Source organism: Cucurbita moschata, unplaced genomic scaffold (genome assembly GCF_002738365.1).
Source record: "Cucurbita moschata cultivar Rifu unplaced genomic scaffold, Cmos_1.0 Cmo_Scf00009, whole genome shotgun sequence".
Lineage (NCBI taxonomy): Eukaryota > Viridiplantae > Streptophyta > Magnoliopsida > Cucurbitales > Cucurbitaceae > Cucurbita > Cucurbita moschata.
Genome location: NW_019268525.1, coordinates 3568008 through 3582053, shown reverse-complemented (window position 1 = coordinate 3582053; position 14046 = coordinate 3568008). Strand labels below are relative to the sequence as shown.

Genomic DNA, 14046 nt, shown 5'->3' with positions numbered 1-14046 from the left:
ATTTTTTGTTTTTTTTTTTTTTTCTATTTTATTGAAAAAACAAAACGTGTTTAATAATTATTCATCAAGCCTTAACCTTATTGTTTCCGAAACAAAAAAAAAAAAAAAAAAAAACTTTATTTTGAAATTTATTTTAAAAGTAATTATGGGGAGGATATTTTCATTAATTTATTTCATATTTATTATTAATTTTTTTAAAAATTATTGGTCTCTTTCTTAGAAGGGTCACTGATTTTCATTAAATAAAATAGATTATTTTCTTTTCTTTAATAATGGTTTCAAGACGTTTTGAGTGTGTGCCACAATTTGATGGGAGAATTTATTTATTTATTTAATTTTGAGAAGTTGACATAAATTTCACATCGACAATGAAGCCTTAGCATAACCAAAACCACCCAAAAGTTGTTAAAGAAATGATGGAGGAACACACAGCACGCGCCGCCGCCGCCGCCGCCGTGCCCTTACCACTTCACTCCGAATCCCCACACATCTCTCGCCACGCCACCGCCTTCAACCGCGTCTTCGCCGCCTTCTACGCTGCCGCCATCTTAACTCTGTTTTTTTATCACTTAGCTTCGCTTCTCTATCCCGCCTCTTTTACTTCCTTCTTCGTCTCTGTTCTTCTGTTCCTCTCCGACGTCGTTTTGGCCTTATTCTGGGCCGTCACTCAAACCAACCGCATGATTCCCCTCCGCCGCCGGGAGTTCCCCGGAAACCTAGAACAGTTACTAAAGCAGGATTCGGACTTCCCGGCGCTGGATGTGTTCATTTGTACGGCGGATCCGTACAAGGAGCCGCCGATGAATGTGGTCAACACGGCCTTGTCGGTCATGGCCTATGAGTACCCGACCCAGAAGCTTTCGGTGTATGTCTCCGACGACGGCGGCTCTGCTTTGACGCTGTTTGCTTTTATAGAGGCGGCGAGATTCGCCGGCGAGTGGTTGCCGTTTTGCAGGAGAAACGGAGTGGTTGAAAGGAATCCCGATGCGTTCTTCGCTTCAAACAAAGATTCCAACTCTGAAAAGGAGAAGATCAAGGTATTATTAATCTCTTTTCAGAATCAAATTATTTATTTATTCATTTATTTAAACGACAAAAGTTCAGATTTCTCCTCCTAATTACTTGGAAACTGAATTTTATTTTTTTAGAATAATGGAATATGAAATTCAGTAATGGAGTGGCAGACAATTCCACGTTCTTGTAACACAAATCGACAAATTTTTCATATAAAGACAGAAGGATGACGAAATTGTTCTTGATATTTGCTAAAGAATATATATATTTATCTGAATGGATTGAAATGATTTTTTTTTTCTTTTTACATGTAAGAAGAAAATTAATTTAGTAGATGAATATAAATTAATTTTTATTTTTTAGTTCATAAAAAAATCAACAAAAATATTAATTAAAATGATTATTATTAAATATAATTTGTTGGGGTCTGAATTTCAGATAATGTACGAGCAAATGAAAATGAGGGTAGAAAATGCATTGGCGAAAGGGAAGGTTGAAGATGAATTCATAGATGGAGAAGAAGAGCGTATGGGTTTGGATAAATGGACCAAATCCTTCACTCCTCGCAATCATCCTCCCATCATTCAGGTAACACTCCCATTCCCGTTCACGGTTCACGAGTCTCGTAGCATTCGATGCATAGCTTGTTAGATGAATACGACTCTCCACAATCGTATGATATTATCTACTTTGAGTATAAGTACTCGTGGGTTTGCTTTGAGCTTCCCAAAAAGACCTGATACTAGAGAGGTATTCATTTACTTATAAATTATAAATTCTTGATCATTCCCTAAATTAACTCAACTAGATAAGACGTTATAAATTTCAGGTGTTGTCGGAGAGTAGCAAAAACAAAGATATGCCGAATCTTATCTATGTTTCAAGAGAAAAAAATGCAGCTTCTCATCACCATTTCAAGGCCGGTGCTCTCAATGCTCTGGTAAGCTCTACATCTCATTCTATTTCTGTTCGTTCTCAGTCTCTAATCTCTTTATTCTTTGTGATGGAATAGCTTCGAGTATCAGCGGTAATGACCAATGCACCGATTATTCTCACTTTGGACTGTGACACTTATTCCAATGACCCTCAAACGCCAAGCAGAGTCTTGTGCTACTTTTTGGACCCAAAAGTTGCCACCAACTTGAGCTATATTCAATTCCCCCAACGCTTTCATGGACTAAGCAAAAATGATATCTACGCTAGTGAATATAAGCGCTTGTACTTATTCAATCCTGTTGGTATGGACGGCCTGTTAGGCCCTGCTTATCTAGGCACCGGCTGTTTCTTTGCTCGACGTTCTTTCTTTGGAGGCCCCTCGTCATTCGAAGCCCCAGAGCTCTCCAATCTCCACCCAAATCATGTCGTGGAAACACCCATTAAGAGTCGGGAAGTGTTGGACCTTGCCTGTGTCGTTGCGGGGTGTGAGTATGAAACGCACACCAAATGGGGTTCCAAGGTATGGCCGCTATCCATTGAAAATTTGAACTGATACTCATTTTGTTAAGTAAAAGGAGTGATTTTGGGATTTGGGTTTGTTTTGTAGCTGGGTTTTAGATATGGGTCTTTAGTGGAGGACTATTTCACTGGGTATCTGCTGCAATCCGAGGGGTGGAGGAGTATATTCTGTAATCCAGACAGAGTTGCTTTCTATGGCGATGCGCCGATGAATCTTCTGGATGCTGTGAATCAAGTGAAAAGATGGGTAATTGGGCTTCTTGAAGTGACGTTTTCCAAGTACAGTCCTGTCACTTTTGGGGTTCGATCCATTGGTCTTCTCATGAGCCTTTCTTATTGCCATAACTTATTATGGTCATTTTTGTTCTTCCCTGTCTCTGTTTATGCCTTCCTCCCTCAATTGGCTCTCATCAATGGCGTCTCCATCTTCCCCAAGGTAAATCCCCAAGTTTTAAACATGATTTGAGTTCGATTTCGTTCGATCTTTAATGGGTTTGAAAGCTTTTAATGTAATTCTCAATGTTTTGCAGGTTTCCAATCCATGGTTTGTATTGTATGCGTTCCTCTGCCTCGGAGCGTATGGGCAAGACCTGGTTGAGTTCCTGCTCGATGGGAATGCATTGAAGAAGTGGTGGAACGATCAAAGAATATGGAGCATAAGATCGTTGTCCAGCTACTTATTTGCATCCATAGAGTTCTCGTTGAAGTCCCTCGGCGTTTCTGGTTTTGGTTTCAATGTCACGAGCAAAGTAGTCGGCCAAGAACAGAGCAAGAGATATGAGCAAGAGCTGTTCGAATTCGGAGCCTCGTCGCCGATGTTCGTGCCGATGGCGACGGCTGCGACGGTCAATTTGGTGGGGTTTGGCGGTGGAGTGATCCGAATTTGGAGATCGAGGGGCGTTTGGGAGGAATTGTTTGGTCAAATGGTTGTGGCGGGGTTTGTAGTGGCCAATTGCTGGCCGCTTTATGAGGCCATGGCGTTTAGGAAAGATGGAGGGAAATTGCCACCTAAAATTACTTTTTTATCCTTCTTCCTAGCTTTGCTTCTTTGTTCTTTTGCTGCTTTTTTGTTCTAGCAAATGGTAGGAAACTCTCCTTATAACCAAGATATTGTGTTTAACCGATGGTATTCATACCATTTATTTAGCTAAACTGAGCTCAGCGTATCGGATAATCTTCGTCAAACCGACCATCTATGAAGACTTCGATCTTAAACTTCTAATGAGTGGTTAAATGATAAGCGGAATATACTTTTCGACAACCAATAGATTCCTTAATAACAAGTAATGTATTCTTCAATGATGATAAATTCTAAACGGCTTCAAGAGAATTTGATCTACGATGACAAGCAGTTTCTATTAGTCTATCAAATAGCAGTATAGGACTTCCGACTACGGGTGTCTATTTAATCCAACAATCTGAATCAACCCAACCCAAAATTATAAGGGTTGGATTGGATTAGCATTTTGGGTTCGATTGGGTTAATTTTCTAAATTCAATTTCGGGTTCATAGAACCCAAAAAGAATTTATATATATTACAAAAATTTACTTATTCATTTGACCGCTGGAATGGTAATGAAGTTAAATCATATTATTTTGCAATCTTTTCTTTCAATTTGGCTTTACTAACAATGTTAGCTCGAACACGTTGTATACATTACTTCGTTTCTTATAAAAAAAATACTTCAATATTTCATATTATTTTAAAACATATATGAATAAATTAACGAATAATCACTCGTGCACTTCATACAATTTTAAATACATTATTTATAATATGAATAAAATAAACAAACAACCACTCATACACTTTATCCAATTGAATAAACTAATAAACAATTATTCATATAATTTATACAATTTTAAATATATGGTATGAATAAACTAATAAACAACTATTCATATAATTTATACAATTTTAAATATATTGTTTATAATATGAATAAACTAACAACAATTATTCATACAATTTACATAATTTTAAATATATTATAATTATTTATAATATGAATAAACTAATATACAACTATTCATACATTTTATATAATTTTAAATACATTGTTTATAATATGAATAAACTAAAAAAACACTTCAAAAAATTTATTAATATCCTTAATTTTTTTAAACGAAAAAAATTTCAAGTTAAAAAATATTCTTACATTAGTCCATGGATAAAATCGTTAATAGCACATTTTTAAAATTTTAAAGATATTTTTATAAATTTAGCATATAATAATATCTTTAAAAAGTTCCGAAACTAAAATATAAAATATCAACAATACAATAATTAAAATAATATAATTGTAAATATTTGAGAAATTAAATATGGTAGGTTTAAAAAATATAATTGTAACTATTTGAGAGAAATTAAATAGGGTATGTTTTAAAAACTTTCGTAATTGATTCTTTAATATCTAAAAAAAACATTTGAATCGAATGGACTCACTTTTCGTGGATACACACTAAACCTCTCCGATGCAATACTCAAGTAACTAATCATTTTGTAGGTTTTTAATTGATATAATAGGATTCTAGTCACCTGGCACGGTATCTTTTTTCTCGACGGTAAAACCATTGCATGATGACAAAACCATTGAAAGCTATCCTATCTTTTTTGAAGTATACTCGACGTAGAAAAAAAAAAAAAGAAAGAAACAGTGGATATCTGACCTAAATTGAATGAATGAAGTTTATAAAAAAATAATGAAATCATATAAAATAAAGTTTAAGCACACTGTTTTTAATGCATATTCTCAGCAGAGGATAAATAACTATAAATTCTCAAAACTAGTTTTAATTTGTTAAAATTAAAATATGGTTCTGAAGATGTTTTACGCTAACAATTTATAAAGGTCCAATTTGACACAGTATTGATTGAATGGATAGACATGATTGAAAAAGAAGAAAAATAAAGGTGAGAGAGAAAGGCCAACAAAAAAGGTCAAATGTTGGATAGAAATAAAAGATGGAAATTAAATTAACACATTTTGGCACCTATAAAACCACAGGACAGGCTACTCTGTCCACCACCATCAACATCAACACCAACACCGCCATAGTTAAACATGAGCACTGAGGGAAGCTCCAATGGAAGTGTTGTTCCTGATAAGTACAGAGTTTTCTTGCATTTGGAGCCTCCTACTGTTCACTGGAGGCATGGGAAGCCCCCAACTTTTGAGATTGTTAACCAGCTCTTTGAAGATGGCAGAACCAAGGTTCTTTGTTCTTTGTTTCAACACTTTTTTACTTTCCCTTCCTCTTTATCTTCATCTCACTAAGAGTCAACCAGTTCTTCCCTCTTTTTTTTTCTTCTTTCTTTGTTTTTCTTGAGATGAGGATCGAATCATCCGCCTTTACAATAATAATTAGTATCTTTTCCACTGCATGATTCTCAGATGTTTCCACTGCATGATTCTCAGATTCTCAGATGTTTCCAGTCTATAGCTGTTTCTTTGTTTTTGTTTCTTGGTAGGAGTGGCCAAAAGGATCTCTGGAGGAAACAGTGCAAAATTCTATAAAATCATGGGAGATGGAGCTTTCCCACAAGACTAGATTACAGGATTTCAAGACCATAATCCCTGAAAAGTTCAAGCTTTTTGTCAATGGTAAGTACATCTCTGCATGCTTGTTACATACAGAAATAATTATATATGTCAGCTAAATAAATTCATGAGAGAGAAAGAGGAGAAGGAAACACTGAATGTACGTCAGATACAACCATATAAAAAATTGTTTCTCAACTATCAAACCAACTTAAAGAGAGTTGTTCCTCGATAAAGTGAAAAAGAGATTTTTGGATATTCCATCTAAACAAAGTCATGTGGGAGACATAAGCATATGTAAGATTTCAATCAAAGTTCAAATCCAACAAAAGCAACTTTGGAGTTCTTTTTTTTTTTCTTGTTCATATCGCTTCCCACAAAAAGAATCTCATATTTCTTTGATATCCATGAATGTTCGGGCTAGCTTACATGCGATCCTCTTATCTAACAGGCCATACCTAATCCAATAACACAACGATTCTTGAATCATAAAATTAAAATTTGAATTCATGGAAGGTACTATGTCATATAAACTGAGTTTTCTCTGGTATGTAGGAAGAGAGGGGCTCTCAGGAGAAGAAACACTAAGGCTTGGAAGCTACAATGCATTGCTGAAGAGTTCTCTACCAGAGGAGTTTCAGTATTACAAAGCAGACGAAGAATCGTTTGAATCGTCTCATGAAGTTTTTAGGGCTTGTTTTCCAAGAGGATTTGCATGGGAAGTTATAGAGGTTTATTCAGGTCCTCCTTTGATTGCCTACAAGTTCAGGCATTGGGGTTTCTTTGAAGGACCTTACAAAGGCCATCTCCCAAATGGTGAACTGGTTGAATTCTATGGCTTGGGAACTCTCAAGGTAAAGTTGAGTTCTAACCTACCAAAATAAACTTGTCTATATTCATCTGAATCAGCAGGTGCAAAAACATTGAACATGACCTCTATTCAAAACTAGTCAATCTACTTAGTGCCTACACATGCATTTAAAATTAGTATTTTCAATTGAACCACACCTTGAAAAGTGTGGATGCTACAAAAATATTCTAACAGAACTATAAAAAGTGTAGCTAGATACAATGCACTACCAAACTACAGAAGATGCCAGAAAATTTGAAGAAAAAAGCACAAGCACCTGTACATGAAGTTTGAATTCCTTTCAAGGAACTATAATCTTGAAAGTTGGCTGTGTATGATATTTGCACAGGTTGATGAATCGCTAAAGGTTGAAGAAGCTCACATCTACTATGATCCAGCAGAGCTATTTGGTGGTCTTTTGAAGGGGAAAACTGCCTCAGAATCCCAAAAACCTCAAAACAGTGAGAAAGATTCAGCTGCTTCAGTTGGCTGCCCATTCTTCAAACCCAAGGAGTAGTCCAAAGAAAGTTGGTCTGAAATAAGTTGTGCAACCTTCAATAATTTCTATCTATTCTATCCAGGGACCTCTCTACCTTTCTCTTGCTAGATACAAATTCCTAGGTTTTCAATTACCTGCAATAAAAAATATAGCCACATATGTATCAAACATCTATTTATGGTAATCCTCGCAATGAAGTGTTCCTGATTTAACCATGTTGGTTTGTTTAGTAAGATGCAATATTTCAGCAGTACTATGAGAGGGATTTTATAAATCATCTACTCTATTCTGCCATAAATATTGAAATGGAAGCTTCTAAGGTTTATATCAGGAGATTTAACAGGATATAGTGAAATTCAAGGCATATAACCTGGGAAAAAGTTGAAATAAAAAGGAAAAGTATTGCTATCAATCTTCTTACCGTCAAATTTATGATATGGTAATAAAAGTCACAGAAGTATATAATAGTCTCCCCAAAGTAATAAGGATATTACCTCCAAAAAAGAGTTTTAAAACCCCCTGTAATTCGTAGGGGTGAGGAGAGTAGTGGTTACCATGCTCTTCAAACAAATAATATATAGACAATCGTAATTCAACTCGCAAGTAATAAGTAAGAAAATTCAAATGAATTATATATATATATTAATTGGAAAACGAAAAAAGCAGAATAGTTACAGTATATCTTGAATTCTTTGGTACGAGAATCAAATTAATGATTGTATAATAAGCTACAACTGACCTAACTCCAAATTCTAAAAGTTATTGTACAAACATGATTGTACAGTAAAGATTCGCTTATGCTCCAATTAAACAAAGACCTCACTCCTCCGAAGGTCTGCCTTAGGATCCATCCCATTTTGGCATTCATCCATAAGAGCTATACTTAACATTTCTGTGCAGAACTGATCATCTGGTTTCAGCCACAATGCCTGATTCACATGCAAGAACAAATGAGAGCAGAATCGACTAATGAATGCTGAAATGAAATATTGTACCCAAATTTTGGTAGTAATGCTCTTTCATTGCTTGATAATTCCAGTACCACAGACTACAATGGCTAGAGTCCGTTCAATTTATTGTTCAGTGCATCTGATTTGTTAACTTTAATGTCCCATAAGACAGTTTGAGATAAGTTAACGTAACAGATTGCGGATTATAAAAATAATGATTACGGTTTAACATCATTACTCTATTATGACTGTTGTCAAAATTTCTTTCCATCACAACAACTAAAACTGTAATGGTAATCTCTGAAGGTATACAAACCAGTAAATCAGGACAGGTTAAATTCGTAAGGTAAGCATGCAGAATAGAGTTACAAAACTAAAACCAAGTCCATAATAACTTACCTTATGGTAGTATGTAATGGCTGCAGTAAAATGATCCTGCATAAAAGGACAGAGAAATTTATTGTAAGCTCAGACATGAATATAAAAAATGCTTAGAGCAGATATTCTAGGCGTTCCATAACAATCCAAGTCCCCCCCCCTCCCTCCCCAAAGTTACTCCAATTCAGCCGTGCAGCTCTGCAACCAAGCCTCCCAACCATGCAGATCTTCATGAAAACCCTTACGAGTAAGACTATCATCCTCAAGGTTGAGAGCTGTACCTTGTGCTCCATCTCAGGAGAAGCACCAAGAAGCATAAGAAGAAGACCTACACCGACCCAAGAAGATCATGCACAAATACAAGAAGGTCAAGCTTGCCGTCCTCCAATACTACAAGGTCAATGACTCTGGAAAGGTGCAGAAGCTCTGAAAGGAGTGACTAATGGCGGGTGCGGCGTTGTGAATTTCATGGCCAACCACTTTGACCACCACTACAGCAGAAAATGTGGTTTGACCTACATTTACTATAATGCTGATGGTGATTAGGTTTCTAAATGTTTGATGTCGTCGATTTATCTAGAATTGCTGCTCCAGCTTGTGGAGTCTAGTTCTTGACATGGATTTTGTTTTCTTAATGTCAATTTTTATCGTTTTTATTAACCCACCCCACCCTAATCTGGTACACCAGGAAAGAAAAGAGGAGATTCAAACCCGGTCCCCCCAAACTGAAACTCTAGAGCAAAACTGCCAAAAGCAGGGTTCGTCCCAGTAATGGATATTAGAGGACATTTCCAACCCATTTAAGGATGCTGATTCTCACAGGACTGAAGCTAGTAAAAAGTTGCACGCTAAAATAACATTAGAAAACTAAAAATAGCAAACCTATTAAAAAACACATTGATAAACAAAAATGAAAAAGAAAAGAGAAGGCTTTAAATATTCGAGTACCTGCAAATGATAAGTATATGCAAGACCAGCATAAGTGCTAAGACTTCTTGTTGACAACGCAAGTGCTTTCTCATAGTATGCAATTGCTTCACGGTGCACCCTAGCATAAAAAAAAAATAGGGGAATCGTTTTCAAACGAAAAAAATTAAGCCAATGATATGCAGATATAATATAATCCCTTTCTTTAAATATTTACCAACATACTTTAATTTTCGATATGAATGGGCGAGATTAACTATGGTAGGCTCCCACATTTCACTCAAAGGAGATGGAACGCAGGCCAAAGTCTTCTCAAACCACCATGCAGCCTTATTGTACCTAATGATAAAATAATACACATATAAGAACAACGAAGATGAAAATGCCAAAAAGTAATAAATTAAAACAATAGAAAAAACCTACAATTTCTACCCATATCTCTTACTCTATAAATTAAAAGTCAACATTTTTTTAGATGATTAACAACTTTACATGAAACAAGACAAAGATAAACCTAGGAGTTTATAATAAAAATAATGATTAGAAGGGTAAAAGTATTCTACAGAGTCCAATGTACAGTAGTTGTAACCTTCAAAGGATTTCCAAGCATAAGGCATGATACAAAGCACATATTTCTTAATCCCTTTTACTAGACCTGGAAAAAGGAGCCACCACCCTACTGATGGAGCACAAAGATTGTGAATCCATTGACTAAATACATTGTTCACAACTTAAAATCACAATATAAAAACTAAGTAACGCCATGAAAAGGGTATGTTTTATTTCGTTGGTGAACTTTTAGGCCAAACATTAATATTAATATACTTCAAAATCACCAATATTGGGACTTAGGAAAAATTACCAATTCTTAGATATTCAAAACTTCATGATCTAAAATACGGGTGAAATGTATATAATACCATTTTGTGTTGTGATCACAATATATACAGAAATGAGACACTATCTCAGCCAGGAAGCAGAACTTCAAAGAAAATTATTGTGCGAACAAATACAGATATAAATGAGAGAAAAATGTAGATACTCCTTCATGTCATAAGCAACAACTCCAAGCTCATTGTAAACAAGAGGATCTGATGGACAAATTGTCTTCGCCTGCACAAAAAACTGAAACAAGAAAAAACCATTCAAATATTGACATTTTCAGAAACATCAAATGATGAATGGAAGACTGAAAGGGAAAGCCAATGGATACAAGGCATGTATGGGATGTCCACTAATAATGAAAGTCAATGCTGTGATATTTCTATGACCATACTGTCATTCTTAAGACATTTCAAACTAGATTCCATGATGCAAATCTTAAATAATTTTATATTTCTTAGGATTCATCCATCATATAATATGTGGCCTAAAATTTCTGTAAAAGAAAGGCAAAGGTGCAGAATAAGTTTCATCTTCCCCAGTCGCAGCATTAACCAATAAAAGCATTCTTTGTATATCAGCAGAGATTGACTGTGATTTGAAAAATCATATTGACAATACATGGGGATAAGAAATAAGTATTCATGCCAGGTTTAGGTAATACCTGCTCAGCAAGCTTAAAGCTGTGGGTTCGCATATATTCCATCCCAATGTATAATGTTGGTAAATGACACCTGGAATAAAATAATATCAAGATTCAACCTGTAGAAGGAATTTCATGAAATAAGAGAACTAGCCAATGAATAACTCCACACATCTTTTACAAAATGATAAAACCAAATTTTCTATCATTTATCATTTAGAACAGATAAGGTATTGCTTAATAACATAAATACTTTCCCACCTTTCGCAGCCTAAATTTAAGAACAAAACATAAAATAACTCAAGAATATTAAATTAATTACCCTGGAAACAATCGAGCACCAGTGCGATAAGCAGACATGGCTTGGTCACCCTCTTCTTGAGCAGCATAAGCGTTACCATACCCTATCCAAGCAGGTGCAAATGTTCCGTCCAGAGTTGTAGCTTTGCTGTAGCACATACAATAATAAATATCAGGAAAAAAAAAAAAAAAACTATTCATATTGGAAATATCAATCTCCTAATTACCAATAAAGTTTATAACACATGAGAAATCGTTGACTTAGAAATACCCGACCCAAGACTTGTAGCAAAAGATACACTTGAATTCACAGACATCTAGAAGACATCAAAATTCCTCAAATCATGGGTCTAATCAGGAAAAAAAAGGCACTTGGCAAGCCCTGGAATTGCTTTCTTACTGGAATTCAAGCTAAGATAAACAAACAAGTCATCAAGAAAATTTCTGAGTTTACAAAAATATCATATTCGACTAGAATCCAAGCTAATACAGGTCAAGTTGCTCATCAAGACCCTTAAAAGTTTTAGACATGTCATTGCAGGTTAGCCATTTGGCAAAGCTTTAGGTACAGCTAGTAAACTATAATATGCAGGATGTCAATTCTAGGTGAAAGAGGTGGCTGGTAGCAATGCAAAGCAATATTTCTCATTCCTGGTCAGGTTCAAAAACTGGGACAATGAAGTTGTCACTCTAGGCTTAATTGTATTAATTAAATGCAACATGAAAGCAACCAATTGGAATTACAAGTGAAGAATAATTATAAAAGGAGCATACAACAGTAACATTCACCTGAAAAAACGACGTGATTGATCATATTTTTTGATACAGTAGTAATAGCAACCGACAGCAAACCACGACAACGCCCTGAAAAGGATATCCCAAATAAGTGATGGACCAATAGCAAGGGGGAGTTCAAATATAAAAAATTATGGGTGTGGTCCTAACATTTAATAATTTGGCAAAACTTAATAAAATCTACTTCAACCAAGGAAAAATAAATTCTCACTTTTCTATTTGATATTTACTTCCACTAAAATATTTTGTATGCTCTAACAACTGAAAAACATATAGTTCCAATACACAAGCCACTCACTTTTGAGGATAGTCCTTGACCAGGTTGCATGCCATTAGATAAAGTTCATTTGAATGTCCAAGCTCCATTGCTGCAGCTAAATGTACCAGTGTACTTTTTAAATGGAAGGGATCTTTTTCAAGCAAACTGTAAATGAAAAGAGAAAATAAATAATAAAAAAAATGGTATAAAAAGGGAAAGATAGTTATGACGAAATTCAAGCAATATGTTGATCTAGTTTCCTAGACAGTTATAGACTTACACAGAGGTAAGTTCAAAGCATTTCTGATATTCACCACACTGATGGTAGTATTCAGCTTTGCAAGCTAACAGATCAGTGTTAGTTTCTAGAGTTCGAATAAATGATGGATCAGAACTTTTTGAATTACAACTTTCTCTTTCAAGTTCTTTGAATCTCGCTTCAATGATATTTTCTTTATCGTACTGGAGAACAAGGAAACAAACAAATTAGTGGGAATTTCACAAGCACGCAAGGAAAAAAAATGTTGCAAATATAAAGAGACATCCTAACAATTGAAAATGCAGGTAACAGACATTAGTTTGGTATTCATTACTCATAATAGAAGAAAAATAAGCTGCATCCTTCTTACTTTCTTTATTAAGCATGCATAAAATGATGAGAGCCATCCATCTTCAGGACCAAACTGCAATGATGAGAGTAGACTTGATTCTGAAATTCCACATCGTATAAAAGAATTAGATTATTAACAATCGTATCCAAAGGAGAGAAAATTAAAATATAGGGGAGAAATTAATATATATATATATATATATGACAAGTCAAATATTTCATGAATGAACAGTAAACAAAATAATGGATTGTAAAAGCAATACAAATATGTGAGCATGTGTATGCCGATGTATAAGTACTGTGCATGTATATGTCTGTCTATGTATATATGTGTGTGTGTACACACGGTACACAATCAAACGTATTAAGCTATAATTCTTCTTCAAATCCATAGAGCCGACATTTACCTTCATCACATGTCAGCATGTGACTTTCTATGAGACACTCCAAAGCCTGGACCAAAATGGAAATGAAAATGGTATATATTAAAAGGAGGAGCCAGAACATAAATCTAAAAAAATTACAACTTTCTTAAAAATTAATGGCTACACCAAAAAGGAAGCTAAGAGATTTTGTTAGCCTGATTTTGAAAAAAACCAAAGAATTTAATTAAACTGCTGATGTTGAATGCACCCATGATGCAACAGAATCGCTAATTTTCAGCTCTTAAACCACAGCATACAAGAATCGTAACAGAAAGTTAAGACCCCATTTGATAACCATTTGGTTTTTGGTCTTTGATTTCTGAAAACGATGCCTGTTTTCTCACCTTCTCAACAATGGTTTTCATTGTTCTTTGAAAAATATTTGAATTTTTAGTCAAATTCCAACAACAAAAAACATGTTTTCAACAACTACTTTTTCTAGTTTTCAAAACTTGGCCTAGTTTTTAAAACCTTAATGCAAAGTAGATGGAAAAAAAAAAAAAAAAAAAAAAAAAA

General features: G+C 34.9%; 3 protein-coding genes across 5 annotated transcripts in view; 2 read left to right on the top strand and 1 right to left on the bottom strand.

Annotated features, from left to right (window-relative positions):
• Positions 1 to 346: 346 nt before the first annotated feature.
• On the top strand, positions 347 to 3691 carry LOC111447431 (cellulose synthase-like protein G3). Its single transcript, XM_023086596.1, has 6 exons — positions 347 to 1037; positions 1453 to 1602; positions 1844 to 1954; positions 2027 to 2470; positions 2558 to 2905; positions 3000 to 3691. The coding sequence occupies exons 1-6, from the start codon at positions 414 to 416 to the stop codon at positions 3543 to 3545; spliced, it is 2223 nt and encodes a 740-aa protein (XP_022942364.1). The 5' UTR covers positions 347 to 413; the 3' UTR covers positions 3546 to 3691.
• A 1687-nt stretch (positions 3692 to 5378) lies between these two features.
• On the top strand, positions 5379 to 7611 carry LOC111447433 (pathogen-related protein). The gene is made up of 4 exons (XM_023086600.1): positions 5379 to 5685; positions 5943 to 6075; positions 6568 to 6866; positions 7212 to 7611. The coding sequence occupies exons 1-4, from the start codon at positions 5536 to 5538 to the stop codon at positions 7377 to 7379; spliced, it is 750 nt and encodes a 249-aa protein (XP_022942368.1). The 5' UTR covers positions 5379 to 5535; the 3' UTR covers positions 7380 to 7611.
• LOC111447432 (anaphase-promoting complex subunit 6-like) overlaps positions 7408 to 14046 on the bottom strand; it is an 8879-nt gene continuing 2240 nt past the window's right edge. For 2 of the 3 annotated variants that reach the window (XM_023086599.1, XM_023086598.1), the window contains 12 exons: positions 13513 to 13558; positions 13125 to 13204; positions 12776 to 12957; positions 12535 to 12660; positions 12231 to 12305; positions 11464 to 11589; positions 11163 to 11232; positions 10659 to 10741; positions 9842 to 9955; positions 9638 to 9737; positions 8711 to 8746; positions 8024 to 8290 (listed from right to left, as the gene is read on the bottom strand). In XM_023086599.1, the coding sequence (XP_022942367.1) occupies positions 8168 to 8290; positions 8711 to 8746; positions 9638 to 9737; positions 9842 to 9955; positions 10659 to 10741; positions 11163 to 11232; positions 11464 to 11589; positions 12231 to 12305; positions 12535 to 12660; positions 12776 to 12957; positions 13125 to 13204; positions 13513 to 13558 (1161 nt within the window). In that variant the 3' untranslated portion in view covers positions 8024 to 8167. Of the gene's footprint in view, positions 7496 to 8023; positions 8291 to 8710; positions 8747 to 9637; positions 9738 to 9841; positions 9956 to 10658; positions 10742 to 11162; positions 11233 to 11463; positions 11590 to 12230; positions 12306 to 12534; positions 12661 to 12775; positions 12958 to 13124; positions 13205 to 13512; positions 13559 to 14046 lie in introns of those variants that run through there. The other variant, XR_002711266.1, reaches the window with a different exon arrangement.

Coding starts and splice junctions, on each gene's coding strand:
- LOC111447431 (XM_023086596.1), top strand. CDS start 414: ATGATGGAGGAACACACAGCACGCGCCGCCGCCGCCGCCGCCGTGCCC. Junction 1,038..1,452: donor CTGAAAAGGAGAAGATCAAG/GTATTATTAATC, acceptor TCTGAATTTCAG/ATAATGTACGAGCAAATGAA. Junction 1,955..2,026: donor CCGGTGCTCTCAATGCTCTG/GTAAGCTCTACA, acceptor GTGATGGAATAG/CTTCGAGTATCAGCGGTAAT.
- LOC111447433 (XM_023086600.1), top strand. CDS start 5,536: ATGAGCACTGAGGGAAGCTCCAATGGAAGTGTTGTTCCTGATAAGTAC. Junction 6,076..6,567: donor GTTCAAGCTTTTTGTCAATG/GTAAGTACATCT, acceptor TCTGGTATGTAG/GAAGAGAGGGGCTCTCAGGA. Junction 6,867..7,211: donor ATGGCTTGGGAACTCTCAAG/GTAAAGTTGAGT, acceptor ATATTTGCACAG/GTTGATGAATCGCTAAAGGT.